The following is a 22,339-nucleotide window of genomic DNA, read 5'->3' as shown; positions in this document are numbered from 1 at the left end:
CACCAATCCCTGGCTGATGAGGGTCATCACTATGGCCAGTGATTAGTGGAGTGGTCCTTACCTGGCATTTTGAGCCAGGAGTAGGAGGTGAAGACCAGTAGAGACCAGACCATCATCAGAACAGTTGTGAGGGATCGATGAGGATAAGTATGGTTCATTTGTTTACTTTGTTCACTGGTGATGCCATATATTGAACAGGTATAGTATATCCATATTTACCTTGTTATGTCTTTCAATATTGTGGGGGATTTTTTGGAAACCTCAGCTCATGTGTTTCCCTCTCCAGTTGACATAAATGGCTCAATTAGCCTGAATGAGACCTTCACAACAGATCTCCTAGACCGAACTTCGGTAAAGTACCAAACGCTGGAATACAATATGACTCTGGCCGTAAGTATCACCGACCTTGTCCTGAGTCTGACACTGAGACTTGTTTGTACAAAAACACCACCTGTGTGCCACCTATCACCAAGCCAATGTCTGCTAGGAAGCCCAGGGCCTAGGAAAGCTGTCCTGGTTGATCGCTCTCAGTTGTCCCAGCATGAAATAACCCTTTAAAACATTTTTAGAAGTTTAGCTTTTTTCTCAATCACAACACAGTGTTATATATTTATTAGACTCACAATGTAGTTGTAAATATGTTCACATTTAAAGGAATTTTCCACCTAAATTAAATTTTAGAAAAATGTGATTAATAATGCAACCTAATAAGATAAGCAATGACTTCCACCAAGCTGCTTGCTCCCGATTTTTTGTAATATCAGCATAGCCAGGTGTGGTGGAAATTCCTACACAAAAAACTGGTTGGGACTTCTTAGCACCAGTTATAGCACCAGTTATAGCATACATCTGGCCCTCTTGTCCAAAGTTATCGGAGCATATCTAGAAAATACTAGATAGATAATGGAGTGCCTCTAGTTGACCTTCAGCAATATGTCTTATGCCTCATGCACACAAACGTTGTTTTGGTCCGCATCTGAGACACAGTTTTTGCGGCGTAGATGTGGACCCATTCACTTCAATGGGGCCGCAAAAGATGCGGACAGCACTCCGTGTCCGCATCCATTGCTCCGTTCAGTGGTCCGCAAAAAAAATATAACCTGTCCTATTCTTGTCCGTTTTGCGGACAAGAATAGGCAGTTATATTAATGGCTGTCCGTGCCATTCCGCAAATTGCAGAACGCACACTAACGCCATCCGTGTTTTGCAGATCCACAATTTGCGGACCGCAAAAGACACAACAGTTGTGTGCATGAGGCCTTAATCAAACAAAAAAGAACCGGTTGCCTTTGTAAATACCATCCCTGTAGTGACTTATATTGCTATGTACCTAGACCAAAAATATAAAAATTGTAGGTTTACAATCCAAGTCATAGTTATCATGCCATTTATGGTTATTTGGCCAAGGATTTCACAGATTGGAAACAAAAATTGCAATATGTTCGGCAAAAATTGTTTAGCTTTTATATCCTCGGAGGCAGGATGTTGAACAATCTGATATAAAGTACCGTAACAGAAATGGGATAGGAGGGAGGAGTCAGTGAGGCCAAGCCCCAATTCTTGCCCAACAAATGCTGAATTATCATGTTTTTGTTTTTTTGCAGCTCTTGAATGTCTACACAAAGTTCTGCAATCCTCTCAATGTGTCTGTGCTCGGGTTCAGGTACAAAGGAAATAATACTATAAAATAAATGGCAAAAATGTATTCAATGTTAAATAAAGATGTTTTTCCTTTTATCCCAAGTCCAGGAAGTGTGGTTGCAAACTATAGGATGGTGGTTTCAGGTCCACTGTCTGCTTCTCAGTTTGCATCAAGCAACACTATGGTTGTACAGTCACTTACTGGTGCCATTGCATCCCAGCTCTCAACAGCAGGTAATAATCACAGATGTAGAAGAACACTAATATTTGCAAAAAAACATCAATTCCCTATGTGGCCACCTACATGTAATGGATTCTTTTCAAGAAGTGGTGTTGTTTTAAAAAATATTAACACTATAATACCGCCTCCTATGTACTGGAATATAAATACTATTATACTATCTCCTATGTACTAGAATCTACTATAATACTGCCCCATGTATAAAAACATATATTTTATAATACTGTTTTCTATGTACAAAAATATAACTAGTATAATACTGCCTCCTATGAACAAGAATATAACTACTATAATACTGCCTCCTATGTACAAGAATATAACTACTATAATACTGCCTCCTATGAACAAGAATATAACTACTATAATACTGCCTCCTATGTACAAGAATATAACTACTATAATACTGCCTCCTATGTACAAGAATATAACTATTATAATACTGCCTCCTATGTACAGGAATATAACTATTATAATACTGCCTCCTATGTACAAGAATATAACTGCTATAATACTGCCTCCTATGAACAAGAATATAACTACTAGAACACTGCCTCCTATGTACAAGAATATAACTACTATAATACTGCTCCTATGTACAAGAATATAACTAGTATAATACTGCCTCCTATGAACAAGAATATAACTACTATAATACTGCCTCCTATGTACAAGAATATAGCTACTGTAATACTGCCTCCTATGCACAAGAATATAACTACTATAATACTGCCTCCTATGTACAAGAATATAACTACTATAATACTGCCTCCTATGTACAAGAATATAACTATTATATGGAAGGATGCTGAACCTCCTACTGTTCCGATGTGGAGGGACAAGGTAGATCAGATCTATAGATTTGAAGAGCTGGCCCATTGGGAATCCTTAACACGCCCTCACTTTCTTAAAATCTGGTCACCGTGGAAAAACTAAAGAAAGTTTACTTGACGGAGTTGGAAAACTCTTGACCCCCCTCTCCCCCCTACCCTTCCTTCCCTTTCCCGTCGTTCCCTACTTTTTATGTTTGTTCCATTAATGGTTTCATTTAGACACCATATACAGTACTGATATGCAATAATTGTCACTTCCGTGGAATGTTTGTCATATTGCCTTTTCACCAAGAATATGATGGTATGTGATTGTACAGTGTATTTTATTCTTTTAATAAAAATAAATTTGGTTAAGAATATAACTATTTTAATACTGCTCATATGTACAGGAATATAACTACTATAATACTGCTCCTATGTACAAGAATATAACTACTATAATACTGCTCCTATGTACAAGAATATAACTACTATAATACTGCTCATATGTACAGGAATATAACTACTATAATACTGCTCCTATGTACAAGAATATAACTACTATAATACTGCCTCCTTTGTACAAGAATATAACTACTATAATACTGCCTCCTATGTACAAGACTATAACTACTATAATACTGCCTCCTATGTACAAGAATATAACTACTATAATACTGCTCATATGTACAGGAATATAACTACTATAATACTGCTCCTATGTACAAGAATATAACTACTATAATACTGCCTCCTTTGTACAAGAATATAACTACTATAATACTGCTCCTATGTACAAGAATATAACTACTATAATACTGCTCCTATGTACAAGAATATAACTACTATAATACTGCTCATATGTACAGGAATATAACTACTATAATACTGCTCCTATGTACAAGAATATAACTACTATAATACTACTCCTATGTACAAGAATATAACTACTATAATACTGCCTCCTATGTACAAGAATATAACTGCTATAATACTGCCTCCTATGTACAAGAATATAACTACTATAATACTGCTCCTATGTACAAGAATATAACTACTATAATACTGCTTCTATGTACAAGAATATAACTACTATAATACTGCTCCTATGTACAAGAATATAACTACTATAATACTGCTCCTATGTGCAAGAATATAACTACTATAATACTGCCTCCTATGTACAAGAATATAACTACTATAATACTGCCTCCTATGTACAAGAATATAACTACTATAATACTGCCTCCTATGTACAAGAATATAACTACTATAATACTGCCTCCTATGTGCAAGAATATAACTACTATAATACTGCCTCCTATGAACAAAAATATAACTACTATAATACTGCTCCTATGTACAAGAATATAACTACTATAATACTGCATCCTATGTGCAAGAATATAACTATTATAATACTGCCTCCTATGTACAAGAATATAACTACTATAATACTGCTCCTATGTACAAGAATATAACTACTATAATACTGCCTCCTATGTGCAGGAATATAATTTGATGATTTTCTTAGTTTATAACGTAAAGTCATGATTTTATTAAAGACACGGAGGCGAGAATTGCAGTCTCTTCCTTTACTAAATTCCATAGCAGCAAGAAGAGTAACCATGGTAACAAAAGAAACACCCTAAAGGGTAACCCCTCCCACCAACCAGTCCATAAGTAGCCCCTCCTCAGTGAACACTTCCTCTTTCTTTGCTGCTCCATGGCAGATAAGTAGTCTGAGTTTTTTTTATATCGTGTGATTTATATATTTCATTTGTATTCTTTCAGGAATATAACTACTATAATATTGCTTCCTGTCACAATCTTGACTAAAAGTAAGCTATGTGTATTTATTTTATTAATTTTTTCTCCAGGAATAACCCATATTGAGCCTGTGAAGCTCATGGTGAGATACTGGGACCCGATCCAGCTGACCTGTCAAATTAATGAAACAATAAATGCTGTGAACTGGTCTCTGACCACCAATAACATCACCAACATGATTTATCAAGGTGGAAAAAATGTGGACATCTCAATGCAGGTCCAGTCAGATAAGACTATCTCTGTTCTTACCATCAGCAAGGCGGATCTCTGGTGGGAAGGTCAGTTAGCTATGAGACATGGCTTATTACCTACTGAAGAGCCTAGTATACTAGTGCCAATTTGCTCACTCACGGATTGGTAACAATGGTTTTGGTATCACAATGCTACCTACTGACAATGTGATATCTACAGAAACCATCAGATATCAAGGGACACTGAGGACCTCAAGAGGCATTAGATCAGCCAAGTTACATTCCTGTTATATTTAGGGTATCTGGGCAACATTCTACCCAAGTTTGGTTCAGTGTACTTGTTAGGAAAACTGTTGATAACCACTGACCAGAATATTTTCATCCTCAGGTCTATGATCAACTATGCAACTTAATGAGCCTATATATGAATATTATCAATATATGGCATCTCCCAAACATAGTCCTACAACCTCAGCTACAGCCAAATCACACATATGGACTCTCAATCTGGGGTTCCCTCCTCTATGAGCTAGAACTTAGAGCCTTAGAACTTGCCCAGGGCATACACTTCACTTTCCCTTCAACAATCACATTCAGTACCACCAGCAGACCTCCTAGATCTAGTGCAGGGATCAGCAACCTTCGGCACTCCAGCTGTTGTGAAACTACAATTCCCAGCATGCATCATTCATTTCTATGCGAGTTCTTAGAAGAGCAGAGCAAGTATGCATGCTGGGAGTTGTAGTTTCACAACAGCTGGAGTGCCGGAGGTTGCCTACCCCTGATCTAGTGCATCATTTTGAGAAGATGTCCAGTAAGGGAAGCAATAATAGTCAGTATAGGAATAGGAAAATCTTCCAACCACTCCATATGTATGGAAAACATCTAAACATTATGAGAAGCTTAGACTTGAAATTAGACTTTAGATTTTGCACTTGTACCGTATTTCTTTGTTTTGCAGTCGTTGAAGTTGTTTAGAGTCCTAACCTGTAAGGAATAAGACTCCCTCCCGCTTCTTCCAGGGACATATATTTGCCAGTTTTTCAATGACACCCTAGTCCATAAAGCAAAAACAGAGGTCAATGTTATCCTCCTCCCATCTGAGATCACTGTCAACCCAATCCAGAAGACTTTAACCTCAGATGACATTTCTCAATTGGTATTGGAATGCTGTATACCATTTGACGGTGAAGAATACAACGTAACCTGGACTTACAACAATGTGACGCTAAGAGTACAGCCTGGTGAGTATATAACATTGCTCGAGTCTGTTTGCAGTCACAACCCAACAGTAATTTGGTAAAACTACAGTAGTTCATTAAAAAGAGATGAGTGAAACAATGTACTGTATCATCCCAATATCGATGCATTTAGAGGGACAACTGTTGGCGTTAAAGGAGACCTGACAAGGAGTCTAAAAATGTCCCCCACTTCCTGTTCTCCAAGCAGGCCAGTCTCCAAGCTTGCTCTGTTCTACCACACAGGCTGAGACATGCTTGCCAGCTTGGTCGTCCCTCCTGTGCCCCTCCATCTCTTAAAGGGCCAGCATGTATGCACCATAATCTGCTGCAGCTCATGGCTGGCTATCCTGTGGTGCTTTTAACACCTTCTCCTGTGGAAGGGTGCCTAAGCAATAGGTTCCAAAGCATGCTAGTATCCTGCAAAGGTGCCTGTTCTGTTGGATAAGCCCAAAGTCTATTGGTTAACACAGTGGTTACACACCCACTGCTGCAACAATTGTAACAATAAGTAATCTTATCTACCATATCATCCCATTAATTGATGACCTTTGGTCATAATTTGCCAAGATTCCTATTCTAATGAGCCAATATGGCAGTTCCTCTCTCACCCAGTCTCCACAGCCATTGTTTTTTGGAACAGATGCAAAGTCCACCCAAAACTAAAAGCCTGAATAACCAACATTTATCCATTGTCTGAAAAACTCTCCTGGCCACACGGTTGACTAGAAGACATTAATTTTTATCACTGCGGTTCTACTATTGGGAGATCAATTTTTCACGTGACTCTAATGCACACTTCATGTGGCTCCCTAGTTAAGGCTAGAAGACCCTAAGTAATATAGTGCACCAGAGTCAAAGGACAGTATTGTGTGAGCCCTATAACCGGTAAAATAGCAACCCATTAGGGAAACTTTTCCTCTCAAATTTGAAGGACTTTGTGAGGCTTCAAGTGCAACCGCCAACACAAATGTGAACATAACCTTATATCTAGCTTCTCTCCAGGAGTTATGGACAGACAAATAATAGACACTTTAGTATTTTGAGATCTTATAGATCAGCATCACATTACGAAAGAAATTAGAAGGCAAATGAAAAGATGAAACATGAAAATGATGTTCAATGTTGAGGCACAAATTCCTCAAATTTTCCTACCAAATTGGACATGTATTATAATAAATCTTTTATCTGATAGGTAGTAGGATGGATTTGAAATGTTTTTCACTGGCTCCTCCACGTCCCACCAATGACACAAATTACACCTGTACATTTACAAATCAAGCTGGACAGCAGAAAGAGTCTTCTATCCCTGTGACTATAATGCAAGGTGCGTACACTGGATGTAGAGTTAATCATATTGTGAGGTGGTCCTGGTCAGACCATGTGGTGTGTCCTAATTAAAAGCAAGTAGTGCAATCAGGAATTTTACCTACTTCTGGAAAGAATTTGTCCATAAGGGAATATCAATAACTGATCAATCAAAGAGGTCAGCAAATAACAAACTAAGTGGCTCCATAGAGTCTCTTTAATAACAGTCCACCTATTGAATATGCTTAGGTTGATAAGATACGTGTACCAGTTACAAGAGGAGATGGTTCACATTTCTACACATGGTTTTGGATTGCACGCCAAAGTTCAATGTCTGGAAGAGTCCCTGTGAAAGATGAGACCTCCCAGATGAATAGGCAAGTCTCCTGGGGTCGACACCTCCAAATAATTAGCAACCTTAACTTTGATGTCCATCTGTGTCACCTGGAGGTTCAGGCTGGCCATGACTTTGTTTCCATATTGTCATCCCCGAGTTAAAACACATTGAACGATGAACTGATGGAGGACAGGTCTTTTAGGGCGCTACAGCTTGAGCACATTCACTGCCCTTCAGCAAGGGAAGTAAGAATACAAGGTTCATGAAAATGAAATCTGGGTTTTAATTACCTGGTGGGTCTTAAAGCCTGGAAAAATGTTGGGGTCTGATGAAGGAGTCATGTGCACTACTAGGTGATTCAAGGTCGTTAGGGGTTATTTGGGGTTGTGCTCTATATAACGGTGCACACCACTTTTAAAATCTCAATTTCTCATAGATATTAGGAGAGTCTAGGGCCTGGGTTAAATCTGTGTTGATGTGGAGACCTTTTCTTTTTCAATAAAAATACTGTAACATTTTTACCGATTTATAATACATTTATATTTTTTTTTCATAGTGGGCGACAAATATTGTGGCATTGACATGAACTCTGGGGTGACCTGGAATATTACTAAAGCCGGCTTGTCAGCTACTGCACTCTGCCCTTCTGGGACATTTGGATATCTGACTCGAGATTGTTCGGTAGATGGAGTGTGGCTGATGGTACAGAATAATTGCATAAACCAGGTTTTGCAGATGTCTCTAAGTAATGCTCAGGTACCACCATTATCATTACCTTACATACTAGAACATGTACAGGTAGTTGAGCTATGACTCATGTCCACTAACACTTCTGAAAATTATGCAGGCATTTGTTTTTGAATACCTATTTTCAATTAAACTATAAAGGACTTCTGAGTTAAATGGAACATATTCTACAGTTCTCACTGCCACTGAGTTATTCAATAAAATGGATCTGTATAGCGCCACCTGCTTGTTCATTTTCTTATTACCTTGTCCGACTCACTGAGAAGGCCGCACATGCTCAGTTTCATCCTTCAACTGCTTCCTGAGCTGTGATAGGGCGAGAGCTCCAGCAGAAAAGACACACCCCCTTAGCTGCAGCAGAAAAGACCTGCCCTTGAGGAGTCAGCTTGATATAGATCTAGCAGAGTAATGAATGGAGAGATCTCTGGACCCATGTGAGGAACAGGGATAATACTAGCTTAGTAAGAAAGAGATTGTCATGTACTATATGATGTAATTTTTACAGTAATCATGGGATAACCCCTTAAACAGGGTTGCCAGAGTTGGGGTGAGGGCGGTCATTAACCAGAGCGGAGAGCAGCTATAAAGTGAATCCCTTGGTTTTAAGGACCATTTCATATCACATGGATAGCCCATTGATTTTAATGATCACTGTGTAATTCTTTATTTCTCCTGGGTGAACACTGCAGGGAATTTACCAATTGTTGCAGAATCTCTCCACAGATTACTAGGGTTTTCAACAGCAGGATACCCTGTGATCAGCTTATATTCTAACAGAAATGGATTGTGCAGACTTTAGTACTGCTAACTGCGAAACATAATGGGGGGCCTTATAGCAAGAATCTGAATTGGCCCCCAAACCCATCCCCCGCCCCTCCCACAAATTTCCCATGTCGCCTCCCCCACACCATGAACTGTGCCTTCTGCTGCATATTATATAGTGTGCCATACTCCCCATGAACTGTGTCTGGTACTACATATTATATAGTGTGCCATATCACCATGGACTGTGCTTCTGCTGCATATTATATAGTGTACCATACCCTCCATGAACTGTGCCTGCAGCTCCATATTATATAGTGTGTCATACCCATCATAAACTATGCCTGCTGCGTATTATACAGTATGTAATCCACCCCATGAACTGTGCCTGCTGCTGAATTTTATATAGTATGCTATACCCCCCATTAACTGTGCCTGCTGCTGAATTTTATATAGTATGCTATACCCCCCATTAACTGTGCCTGCTGCTGTGTGTTATATAGTATGCCATACCTCCCCATGAATTATATGCCTGCTGCTGAATGTTATATAGTATACCACCCCCACCCCCATGAACTGTTCCAGGTGCTGTGTATTAAATAGTGTTCCATAGACCCGTGAACTATGCCTGCTGCCGTTTGCTGTGTAGTGTACCATACCCCTTTATTAGCTGGGCCTGCTGCTTATTTTATAGTGTGCCTACCCCCCCCCCCCCCCCCATCATGAACTGTGCCTGGTGCTGTGTGCTCTAAAGTTTTCCATACCCCCAGGAACTATGCCTGCTGCTCATCATTATGTAGCTTACCAAACCCCCCTCTATTAACTGTGCCTGCTGCTTATTTTATAGTGTGCTATACCCCCAATGAATAGTGCCTGCTTCTGCCTACTTATTATATAGTGTGTCATACCCCCCCATGAACTTTGTCTGCTTCTGCTTATTACATAGTGGATAGTGCCCCAGGCCCCCAATCCATGAACTTTTAAAACTCTTCAGTGCACTGCTGAGTCTTTTTACTGTCACTGTGTAGAACTTTCTTGCTTTCACTGTGGTAGAGTGTCTGGGCAGATCTTCACGCAAAGCACTGCAGCCAAGTCACTCTTGACTGGTGATGCTGGTCCCTGGTCAGGTCCTAAGTCCTGTGGCATGGCTTGGTAAACTTTCTCTGCTGGGCCATAGGGTAGCCAATCAGAAGAAGGCTATACTAGCACTGCTAAATAATGATCGGCCAGTCCAGCACCCAGCAGACAGAGAGAGAGGTCGTAGGCTGTGGGCAGAGAAGCACTGATGGAGCCACAGATGCTCAGTGTAAGGGGGGGGGGGGTGGCTGAATAAGGGGGAGGGAGGCCTGTCCAAGCACAATCTGGGCAAAAACGTTAAGGGACTTTGGTATATGGGATGCTCTAGTTCTTCTAACTAACACAGGAAGGCAATGCTGAAAATCTTTGACTATATGAAAATCTAACCTTTATTTCACCACATTTATATACTGTGCACCATAAGCTTCAGTAATCCCCATAAGGAATATATTGTTTTTTTGGAATGTATGGATTGATAAATTTATGCTGTTTTTGCAGGCACTGGAGGAAGGTCTCGGAAGCTCTTATGTAAAAGTACCAGAAATAATCCAACAGATGTCCAACAGTAGCGGGACATTTGTTAACAATACAGCGGAGGTGTCTGCAGTGGTCACCATATTGGAAACCATCTCCAAAATAGCATCAGTTCTGAACAATACATTTGAGTCCGATGTAGTCACAGTAAGGCTATTTTTTCTTTGTACGTTTCTGTCTATTAAAAGCTCGAAATTGCTACCAAAAAGTGTTCATTTGCATGTAGTCAAATACAATCCCTCCCCAAAATGGGAAGGGCTCAGCCTATTCCCCAATTCCCCAAGCCCTAAGACCCTGCAAATGTCTGGAACCAATGGCCTGCAGTCACCAAAGCTTAGGGAAAATCCATCTGGGTTGCAGAGGGCTGAGGAATGTGATGGCCATATACAATCCCCTAGACCCCCAGGAGGGACGTAACAATATACAGTCAAACATAAGAAAATAAAGATGTTGAGCTTACCCAGCCTAATGACGGCACGGGTGGGTACACTCAGAAAAGTACAAGCAGGAGTAGAGAATGGAGATCTCCTTGCACTTTCGAAAAGATTTCTGAATGTTCCCATTTCCCTTATGGCCTCATCTTAGCGCTCCTAACGAGACTTTGTTAGGGACAGACTTTTAGATACTTTTAACAACAAACTTTAATTCACTAGACAGCCCTTTAAACTTCAAAATATGGCCTGGTCTGCAATGAACCCACAGAAATATCCATAAATTTGTAAAGACCTTACAGTGTCACCCTCGTTCAATGAAAATGATCCAGCAAGAAACGGACATCTTGATATCTCCCAAGGGACTTCTATGGCATAAAAAAAAGAGTGAATTTTATAGATATCCTGTTATTAATGCTTTAATCACCCCTTGTGACCTCTATTCTTTCACTTCCAGGGTTTCCTCCAAGTGGCCAACAACCTCACAGACTTGAGCTATACATCTCTGTGGAAAGCCCCCAATAGTCCACCAGCTTCTACTGTGCTTAAGTCAGTAGAGCGGTTTAGCCAGCTTCTTCGTGCAGAGAATGGCTCCTTTGAAATTGATGTAGAAAATATCCAAGTAAAAGGCAATGCTTATGAACTAGGCCAAGCTGGGCAAGACTACCAGAAGACCTTTGAGAAACTTGGAGTGAGCACGACAATTGATCAGCAAACTATATTTTCACTTCTGCAAAAACACAAGGTGAAGATCACCAGTGTTGCCTTCAACACCATCGGTAGCCTCCTACAAAGTACAACTGAGAAATTTAATGACGCACATTTAAATAGCTTTGTGCAGTCTACATCTATACGGCTATCGGATTCCATTTCTGCTTCTTCCAATATCTTAATGTCTTTTCAAACAAATGTGTCAGATAAAAGGTATTCCCAACATTGTGTTTTTTGGGACTTCTCTCTACCAGGTCCTGGTGGGGCTTGGTCAGATGGTGGCTGCACCTCATGGGTGGAAGATAATATAACCTACTGTAGTTGCAGCCACTTGACCTCATTTGCAGTACTTATGTCAATAAATGTGGAACCGCTGGCTTTAATAGAGGAATTGACTTATGTTGGACTTGGTGTCTCCATACTTTCTCTCTGTATCTGTGTCTTGGTTGAGTGGTATGTATGGAAAGCCGTAGTCAAGACAAATATCTCATATTTTCGACACATCTCCTTGGTAAACATTGCAGTGTCCCTACTGTGTGCAGATGTCTGCTTCTTGTCTTCGGCTTTTCCTTCTATCATCACCAAGAAGCTCATCTGCCTCTCAATAACCTTCTTAAACCATTTCTTCTATCTAGCTCTATTCTTCTGGACCTTTGCCCAGAGTGTGATGCTCTTGCATCAATTACTTTTTGTCTTTCACCATCTGAGAAAGAGAGTTTATGTTTCCCTGTCATTCTTAGTTGGATATTTGATTCCAGCCATCATAGCTGCTGGCACATTTTTGTATTTCTACCCCAAAGATAGATATAGACATGAAGAACTATGTTGGTTGAATCCAGGAAGCGGTGCCATCTATGCCTTTGCCATACCAGCTGGATCCATCATCATCTTCAACTTTCTTACTCTTCTGGTTGTTATCGCCAAGTTATCTCGCCCTTCTGTATCTGATAAGAACCATCCTGAAGATAGGGATACAGCTAAGAGCATCTTGAAGGCCATCCTGGTTCTAACCCCTGTTTTTGGATTGACTTGGTCCTTCGGATTTGCTTTGTTGACAGAACTTGATTACTTGACCAAACAGATTTTCACATATGGATTTGCTGCAATGAATGCTTTCCAGGTAACAAACATAAGGTCCCGTTTATATGGGAACAACAATCCAGAAGATGAAATAAGAATGAAAATGCAACCTTAAATATAGCAATGCTTATAAAAACAGTTATCCTCCAGGTACAGGACAGAGATTCTAGGCTGTCATTGTTCCTCATTAGGTCATAATAGTGGTGGAAACTGATCCCCAACACCCTGACCTATATTATGTTCTCCAGCTATCAAGTGGACACCTAGATCTGTCTCATCTTCTCCAGATAAATGTGACACTAAACCACAATTACAAGATGTTGTTTCTCCTCCCATCTATCAGTTAAGGAGCGTGCTATGGGAGGATACAGTAACTGTTATACACTCTTTTTATAAATCTTGTGGTTTTTAATAGTTTTTTTCACCTTCTTCATTGTTGTTTTGATACTGTGGTAAACAAGTGCCAATAGTAGGCACCACAGTGTTAATCTTCTTTATTCCATTTTATATGTGTGTGAATAATAACATGCTATATATGCTTAGCTCAGTATCTACTACCTGTTTTTAGGTTGTGACAAATTAATTTGTAGTATTGACCACATTTCAAAATTACCCACATTAGAACCTGCCCCTTGTGGGAATCGCAACCTAATTCTCCTTGTATGCTACACCTATAGGAAGCCACTGGATTGGGAATGTTTTTTGAAATTTGGGAGGACTCCTCCAATATGAATCATAATACTGACCACCTAATAGATTCTCTCACATTGATAGGAAACAACCTATAGGGAATGTTTTTGGAATGTGGGAAAACTAAAAAGTATTGAGTCAGTGCAGTTCTCATGCCGTTTTATTGGGACATAGCATCTGATCAATGATGACCAAAGGGTTCAATATTATTAACAGCTCGGCCCACAAGGGCTGAAATCAGGATGATATTTTAATATACAGCCTATCCCCATCTTCTTCAAGCCCTGTTTTGTAGTTGGGTCTAAATTATAGATAGTTAGGGCCAGCAATACCATAATGTGGCACATTATACCACCACAGCCAAACACCACAGTCCATTCTGCCAGCAGCACAAAATAGGAGCACAAAATAGGAGGGCCCAGGTGGCCCAGTGGGATTCTGCCCACTGGGAAATTTCCCTGTAAGGTCTATGGCCAATCTGCCCCTGGCAGAGATCATGAGGCTTGTAGGAATGGGGATGTACCTCCTGTTAATATGGACACATCTGTGTTATAGAATGAAAAGATATTGTAAAAATATAACTGAGGGACATGGCTTTTATTCTAATGTCCAGTGATATGGTTGTTGCTCTGGTACCAAGTTGTCATAATGCTACCCCTACTGCCACTAGTTACCAGCAATATCTGCTGGAGAGCCATATGCAAGGGGCCCAAGAATCACATGTAGCTCTAAAACACTGGTTGGGGAACACTGGATTAGATGCCTACATATTCACGGGAGCTGTGGGCAGCTCTTGTTACATACAGTAGCTCCCACCACATGGCCCACAATATCCATGAGTAGGGTAAGTTATAATATAACAAGTAGGAAACCAAAGGTAATGACCATCCAAAGGCAAATGGCGTTGCATGGATTTTGTTTTAAGAAACAGCGCCCCTGGTGTCAAAGTGTTATGTCTGATATTACAGCTTATTTTTTGTATTTTCTACGATATAGATCATGTTATACCATTATCATTTATTATTCTTTCATTTCATGTATCTTGTTGGCAGGGTTTTTTCATTCTACTAACCTGCATCACAGAAAGAAAGGTAAGCTCAATGTAAAAAGACCAGGGGGCATGATGAGGGGTTGTGTAAAACCAGTGCAGGGGTAAGGCTGGGTTCACATCTGTGTTAGGATTCCTTTCTTCTGATCCATCATAGAAGAAGAAAAACAAAGTTCAAGCAGAACAGAGCCAGATGGACCCCATCGACTTACAATACAGGACAAAGGGGTCTTTTAGCATCTGTCATGGTGTCTGTCATGTTACCCGAAAAAATTATTCTGCATGCTGCTCTGTTTTTTCTAGCAAATAAGATGGAATCAAATCTGAGCCTACAACCAGGAAGTTTAGTACCTGCTCTAATTATTTTCATACTTTAAACCAGGCATGTCCAAACTGCGGCCCTCCAGCTGTTCCAAAACTACAACTCCCAGCATGCCTGGATAGCTTACAGCTATTAGGGCATGCTGGGAGTTGTAGTTTTGCAACAGCTGGAGGGCCGCAGTTTGGACATGCCTGCTTTAAACACACTGTAGTTTCAGGCTTGGATCCACCTTTGGGTGGATTTTTTAAGATTGTACTTTACTCATTTTGGGCTAAAAATAATTTTTTTATTTGGTCTTAATTAAAGACATTCACATGTTTCTGAGCTACCAGGGTTAAAAATCTGTCTGTTTGAAAGCTGTCACAGTGTTTTCTTTAATTCTCTTCACCTGACATCTCATGTGTAACTCATATCTCTGATCTCCTGACCTCATAAACACTTATTTAAGCCATATTGTTATCAGTTTGGGCTATCAGATGATGGGATTCATCTGGCAGCTTGCAGACTGATTTTTAACCCTTGTACTCAAAAACAGCTGAACATTTTTAATGAAGACAAATTCTACAAAATTATTTTAGCTTAAAATTTGGAAAATACACACCAAAAAGAAAATTGCCCTGCAGCTGTCCATAGCCTTTAAGGTCTAGTTAGACAGCCTTTCACTGGGGTTTCTTGAGCTTACCGGAGGACATAATGGTTAGGTCTACTTTCCATCTGTACAGAACATGCACCACCCACTTTTAATTGCATCATAAGCATATTGCTGTCATTGCATATACAGTCATGTGAAAAAATTAGGACACCCTTTGAAAGCATGTGGTTTTTTGTAACATTTTTAATAAAAGGTTATTTCATCTCCGTGAGATGTTTGAGGGGTTTCTTGCACGTACAGCCCTTTTCAAGTCACCCCACAGCATCTCAATGGGATTCAAATCTGGACTTTGACTTGGCCATTCCAGGACTCTCCATTTCTTCTTTTTCAGCCAATCTTTGGTTGATTTACTAGTATGTTTTGGGTCATTGTCATGTTGCATGGTCCAGTTCCGCTTCAGCTTTAATTTTCTAACTGATGGTCTCACATGTTCTTCAAGCACCTTCTGATACACAGTAGAATTCATCGTGGATTCTATGATGGTGAGCTGACCAGGTCCTGCTGCAGCAAAGCAGCCCCAAACCATGACACTTCCACCTCCATGCTTCACAGTTGGTATGAGGTTCTTTTCTTGGAATGCTGTGTTTGGTTTACGCCAAACATGTCCTCTGCTGTTGTGTCCAAATAATTCAATTTTGGACTCATCTGTCCAAAGAACATTATTCCAGAAGTCCTGGTCTTTGTCAACTTTATCTCTGGCAAATGTCAGTCTGGCCTCGATGTTTCTCTTTGAAAGCAAAGGTTTCCTCCTTGCACACCTCCCATGCAAGTTAAACTTGTACAGTCTCTTTCTGATTGTAGAGGCATGTACTTCTACATCAACAGTAGCCAGAGCCTGCTGTAGTTCTCGAGATGACACTTTAGGGTTTTTGGAGACCTCTTTTAGCATCTTGCGGTCTGCTCTTGGGGTGAACTTGCTGGGGCGACCAGTCCTGGGCATGTTGGCAGTTGTTTTGAAAGCCCTCCACTTGTAGACTATCTTCCGGACAGTGGAATGGCTGATTTCAAAATCTTTTGAGATCTTTTTAAATCCCTTCCCAGACTCATAGGCTGCTACAATCTTTTTTCTGAAGTCCTCTGACAGCTCTTTTGCTCTCACCATGGTGCTCACTCTCACTTCAACAGTCAGGAGCACACCAAACTAAATGTCTGAGGTTTAAATAGGGCAAGCCTCATTCAACATGCAGAGTAACGATCTACTAATTATGTGCACCTGGTGTGATATACCTGTGTGAGATCTGAGCCAATTTAAGAGGGAATACATGTGAGGGTGTCCTATCTTTTTCCTCAGTTAGAATAGGCATTTTTGTAGAATGACATTTACAGAAGATCTTGAAAAGACTTTTCTTCAGTTTTCTTTGTTTAGTTGGATTACTTTAATCTCTCTGTATTGTTGAAACGGAGATGAAATAACCTTTTATTAAAAATGTTACAAAAAACAACATGCTTTCAAAGGGTGTCCTAATTTTTTCACATGACTGTATCTAGGGGAGAAAAACAGAACTGGATCGCACATCCACAATGCTATGTTTAGATCTAATTAAACTCGCTTTTCAGCACAATATTAAAGTGTACAGCCCCTTATACTGCATGATGTACAAGACGCATTAGTGTACATTTTGATCAAAAGGCATAAGCCCAGTCGTCACGCCAAGGTTGCCTCTTTGAGTGGGACCTACTCTGACAAAAAGGCGCAGCACAATGCTGTGACAAAGCGACACTGCGCTAGTAGGTGGCAGGACCCAGGAGTCAAACAGCAACCCTGCTGTCTGACAATGCCACCCATTACACTGGGTCCCACCAACCCACCAGCACAGCGCCACAAAAACAGAGGCAACCTTGGCGTGGTGAGTGGGCTTATTCCTTTTGATAAAAACGTACACTAATGCCTCTTGTACAGCATGGAGTATAGGGGGCTGTACACTTTAATATTGCGCTGAGAAGTGAGTTTAATTACCGTATTTTTCACCCCATAAGACGCAATTTTTTACCCCCAAAATGGGGGGGAAATGCCCCTGCGTCTTATGGAGCGAATGCTGACATTTTTACATCGCAGGCTGCGATGTATGAGCGAGCGGGGAGGGACTGGGAGGAGGAGCTGGGGGCCGGCAATTGCGACGGGGCCGGTTCAGTCACTGTACTCCGGCCCCGCCGCTCCAGTGCTGCAGTATACAAATATAAAATGTCTCATTCAATTAAAAGTGATTACACATGCCCCCTCACTCCTAATATTACCGTACACCCTAACAGCTTCTGTAGAATGCAGGCAGGCAGGCCGGGCGGGCTGCAGCGTAACTCCCTGATGTCACGTGCCTGCGCCGCCTACTTTATGAATGAATGGCGTTGTACAGAAGCTGTTAGGGTGTACAGTAATATTAGGAGTGAGGGGGCATGTTTAATCACTTTTAATTGAATAAGACATTTTATATTTGTATACTGCAGCACTGGAGCGGTGACGGGGGGAATCTGTGGATGACAGTTTTATGGGGGACATCTGTGGATGGCACTGTTAAGGGGTGGGGGGTCTGTGGATGGCACTGTTATGGGCTGGGGGGTCTGTGGATGGCACTGTTATGGGGTGGGGGGGGGTCTGTGGATGGCACATATATAACAGTGCCATCCACAGATCTCCCATAACAGTGCCATCCATAGATCCCCCATAACAGTGCCATCCACAGATCCTCCATAACAGTGCCATCCACAGACCAGCATTAGTTCCAAACCCACCAAAAGCACACCTTTTGGTTACAAATATTTTTTTTCTTATTTTCCTCCCCAAAAACCTAGGTGCGTCTTATGGGGCAAAAAATACGGTAGACCTAAGTATAGCATTGTGGATGTGTGATCCAGCTCTGTTTTTCTCCCCTTTATATATGCATATTCCTGTCATTGTACACATGGGACATATCATCAATAAGGTTAATGCAATCCCCCCATAAGAAATACACCCTTATGGTAAATGAATGGCTCTGAAGTGACTTCCAAATGGGGTTGTCTTCTGTTGGACCCTTTTTGTGTCATAGTCTTGGCCTTCTGAAGCATCCTATGATAATTTGGTGTTAGGGTCCAACCCTGTTCTCACAAATAACCCATCAGTCATTTAATCTGCAAGTGCAGGGGTGCACCTGGCCTTTCTGCTGCCTGAGGTGAAGATTGAAATGGCGCCCAACCCCTCCAGCCCTACTGTTTAAGGCATACTGTGATACAGTTCAATATAGAGAGATATTCCCACAGCCCCCGCTTGTCTCTAGGTCTTGCCACCTGGGGCAATCACCTGACCTAGCCTCATTGCTGGTGCACCCCTGTGCGTATGCAATACTACCACAAAGTTTGCACTTAAAATTGGACCAATTCTATGTAGAGCCATTAAAATCCTTTCCTCTGGTGGCCCCAATGTACTATAGTGGGCATCTATATGATAATTCTCCAAGGTGTGATGTTTTCTTTTCCACCTTGTAATAGGTTCCATACAATTTACACCCGGGTGTATATGTAAAAAGTAGATATTTTGCCTCAAACTATCAAATCTAAAACATAATGCCCCTTAAAGGGGTTTCTGTCTTGCATCAAACATCAAGAAAATAGCTAATATCCTACAAATGTGGCCGATGTACATACGGTAACTTGACAAAGTGCAATTCCTACATGTAGCACTGATATCAGTTATCTAATGTAAGGCTACTTTCACACTAGCGTTTTTCTTTTCCGGCGCTGAGTTCCGTCCTAGGGGCTCAAATCAGGAAAAGAACTGATCAGTTTTATCCTAATGCATTCTGAATGGAGAGTAATCCGTTCAGGATACATCAGGATGTCTTCAGTTCAGTCTTTTTGACTGATCAGGCTTTTCAGAAAACCGTAGCATGTTGTATTTTTACCTCCAGCCAAAAATCCGGAACACTTTGACAGAACGCGGGATCCGGTCTTTTTCCCATTGACTTGCATTAACGCCAGATCCGGCGCCTTGTGTTCCGTCAAAACGGGTCCGGCTTTTGCATGTTAAACCCGAAAAATGTGAAAAAAAAGTTAGTCCATAAATGGCGGATCCGTTTTTTTCCAATGCATTTTTTCATTGTGATCAAAATCCTGATCAGGATTCAAATGTAATCAGTTTTCACACGTTTTTCCGGATACGGCGGGCAGTTCCGGTGTTGGAATTGAACGTCGGATTCAAACAACGCTAGTGTGAAAGTAGCCTAACTGTTGTTTAATCTACATTTAGGTGCGGGACGTGCTCTTCAACAGGAGATCTTCATCTGTGAGTCTCACGCTTTACTATTATTTGTTTTATTATTACCAAACTTGCTGCAAAACTTATCCGTTGCATGCAGGGCCGTTTGAAGGAATTTGGGGGCCCCAAGCAAAATAGACATGGAGGCCCCCCCCCCCCTCCACACCTTACGCACGCAAAGCGTACAGGAACCACAGTATAGCCATACAGTTTAAGTTCACCCACACTTTATATAAATAAAAAAGGAGGTTTACAGTGCAAATACTGCTGTTGCATTTAATGTGCATGAAATTTGAACAGTGCCATCCACAGATCCCCCCTCCCCTAAACAGTGCCATCCACAGATCTCCCCCCTAAACAGTGCCATCCACAGATCCCTCCTCCCCTAAACAGTGCCATCCACAGATCCCCCCTCCCCTAAACAGTGCCATGATGGCACTGTTTAGGGGAGGGGGGATCTGTGGATGGCACTGTTTAGGGGGGATCTGCGGATGGCACTGTTTAGGGGGGAGATCTGTGGATGGCACTGTTTAGGGGGGATCTGCGGATGGCACTGTTTAGGGGGGAGATCTGTGGATGGCACTGTTTAGGGGAGGGGGGATCTGTGGATGGCACTGTAGGGGGATCTGTGGATGGCACTGCCATCCACAGATCCCCCTACAGTGCCATCCACAGATCCCCCTCCCCGACGCTCACAGCAGTATATTTATAAACTAATCAGTAACTACTTTAACTTTAATCATTGCTCATTGCTGAGCTCTTTACTTGGATTATTTGGATATCTTACTTTGTCTTAGCTCCGGTAATAGCAGGCAGTGCAGGCGGCGCTCACTCACTGACGTCACGCGCCTGCGCCGCCTAGTGGGAGGAGCAGGCGCATGACGTCGGTCAGTGAGTGAGCGCCGCCCCCCGCACTGCCTGCTATTACCGGAGCTAAGACAAAGTAAGATATCCAAATAATCCAAGTAAAGAGCTCAGCTTAGAATATACCATCGGATTTGAGTTTTTACGATCTCACTGATCTCACCCCCAAGCGTCACCATGGGAACGCTTGGGGGTTAGAATATACCATCGGATCTTCTGAGTTACTCAGCCTTAAAGGAAGCAAAACAAGCAACGGCTCTGCTTGGCCCCGGGCCAGCTCGGGGCCCCAACCAGCTCGGGGCCCCAAGCAATTGCTTGTTTTGCCTGTCGGTTAGCGACGGGCCTGGTTGCATGTACACGTAGACAGACTGCTGGGGCCCCATCTGTAGACAAGACTGCCGGGCACCTTATGGCAGTATTACGTGTACTGTCCTGATACTGTCTGTACTGATACCTGTACTGTCCTGATACTGTCTGTACTGATACCTGTACCGTCTGCTGACAACTGGCAAACTCGTTTCTTAGGTACGGTAGCTCTACAATATTCTCCAGATTATAACTACTCACCACTCATTAGTCTCTATCTGACCATATGATCAATTTCATAGGAAAATAACTCTCTGCAGACCTAATATCTCTAACAGCTGAGGGGTTGTTACCATAGTCTCCAGTCTCAACAATCCTTTTTGGAAGAAAGCAGCCATGTTTTTCTAATCCTCTACAAGCTTTTTAGCTGCACCAAAGAAAAATCTTGACTCAGGGCTCATGCACACAAACGTATTTTCTTTCCGTGTCCATTCCGTTTTTGTTTTTTTTGGGGACCGTGTGCAGAACCATTAATTTTAATGGATCCGCAAAAAAAAAAAACGGAAGTTACTCCGTGTGTATTCCGTTTCCGTATGTCCGTTCCGCAAAGGGGTAGAACATGTCCTATTATTGTCCGCATCACAGACTGTTCTATAAGGGGCCAGCTGTTCCGATGTCATCCGTAGTTTTTTCCGGATTCGTTTTTTCCGGATGACAAAATACATACGGTCGTGTGCATGAGCCCTTACAGAGATATCAGGTAACCAGATGCTCAAAAGTCAAGAAACTCTGATACTCATCCTAAGGATGGCAGTGTATTGGAATATTACTGGAGTAAAGAGCATGCTTTACGTCAGGCATGCTCAACCTGCGGCCCTCCAGCTATTGCAAAACTACAACTCCCATCATTCCCGGACAGCCTACAGCTTTCAGCCTACAGAAGGGCATGGTGGGAGTTGTAGTTTTACAACAGCTGGAGGGCCGCAGGTTGAGCATCTCTGCTTTATGTGATTATTGCTAATATGTAACCTAGGAAGGAATATCTTTCTTACTATTATCATTATTATTAACAGACAACATCCACAACCACAACCACTATGTCCACTTCTGAAGCCCCCGGCAAGATGGTCTCAATAAAGAAGAAGAAATGATGGTACCAGGGTGACCTGTGCTGTGTCAGCTCCACTCCTCCACGTATCTGTAAAATAACTCAAATAAAGCTAAAATGATATATAGTGTATGGTAGTGTATGGACAGTGTCATCTTTGAAAATCTTTGATTTTGCAATAAAA

The 22,339-nt window shown here is 41.5% G+C and overlaps 1 protein-coding gene across 1 annotated transcript in view; it reads left to right on the top strand.

The window, feature by feature from the left end:
- LOC122934055 (adhesion G-protein coupled receptor F3-like) overlaps positions 1 to 14,733 on the top strand; it is a 39,188-nt gene extending 24,455 nt beyond the window's left edge. Inside the window, exons 6-15 of the mRNA XM_044289202.1 lie at positions 287 to 390; positions 1,605 to 1,663; positions 1,745 to 1,875; positions 4,572 to 4,799; positions 5,735 to 5,956; positions 7,146 to 7,277; positions 8,152 to 8,351; positions 10,680 to 10,862; positions 11,604 to 12,977; positions 14,680 to 14,733. Of these exons, the coding sequence (XP_044145137.1) occupies positions 287 to 390; positions 1,605 to 1,663; positions 1,745 to 1,875; positions 4,572 to 4,799; positions 5,735 to 5,956; positions 7,146 to 7,277; positions 8,152 to 8,351; positions 10,680 to 10,862; positions 11,604 to 12,977; positions 14,680 to 14,733 (2,687 nt within the window). The remainder of the gene's footprint in view (positions 1 to 286; positions 391 to 1,604; positions 1,664 to 1,744; positions 1,876 to 4,571; positions 4,800 to 5,734; positions 5,957 to 7,145; positions 7,278 to 8,151; positions 8,352 to 10,679; positions 10,863 to 11,603; positions 12,978 to 14,679) is intronic.
- The last annotated feature ends 7,606 nt before the right edge of the window (positions 14,734 to 22,339 follow it).

This window comes from Bufo gargarizans, chromosome 4, assembly GCF_014858855.1.
Source record: "Bufo gargarizans isolate SCDJY-AF-19 chromosome 4, ASM1485885v1, whole genome shotgun sequence".
Taxonomy (NCBI): Eukaryota; Metazoa; Chordata; class Amphibia; order Anura; family Bufonidae; genus Bufo; species Bufo gargarizans.
Note: the sequence above shows the minus strand (reverse complement) of the source record. Positions and strands in the feature narration are given on the sequence as shown.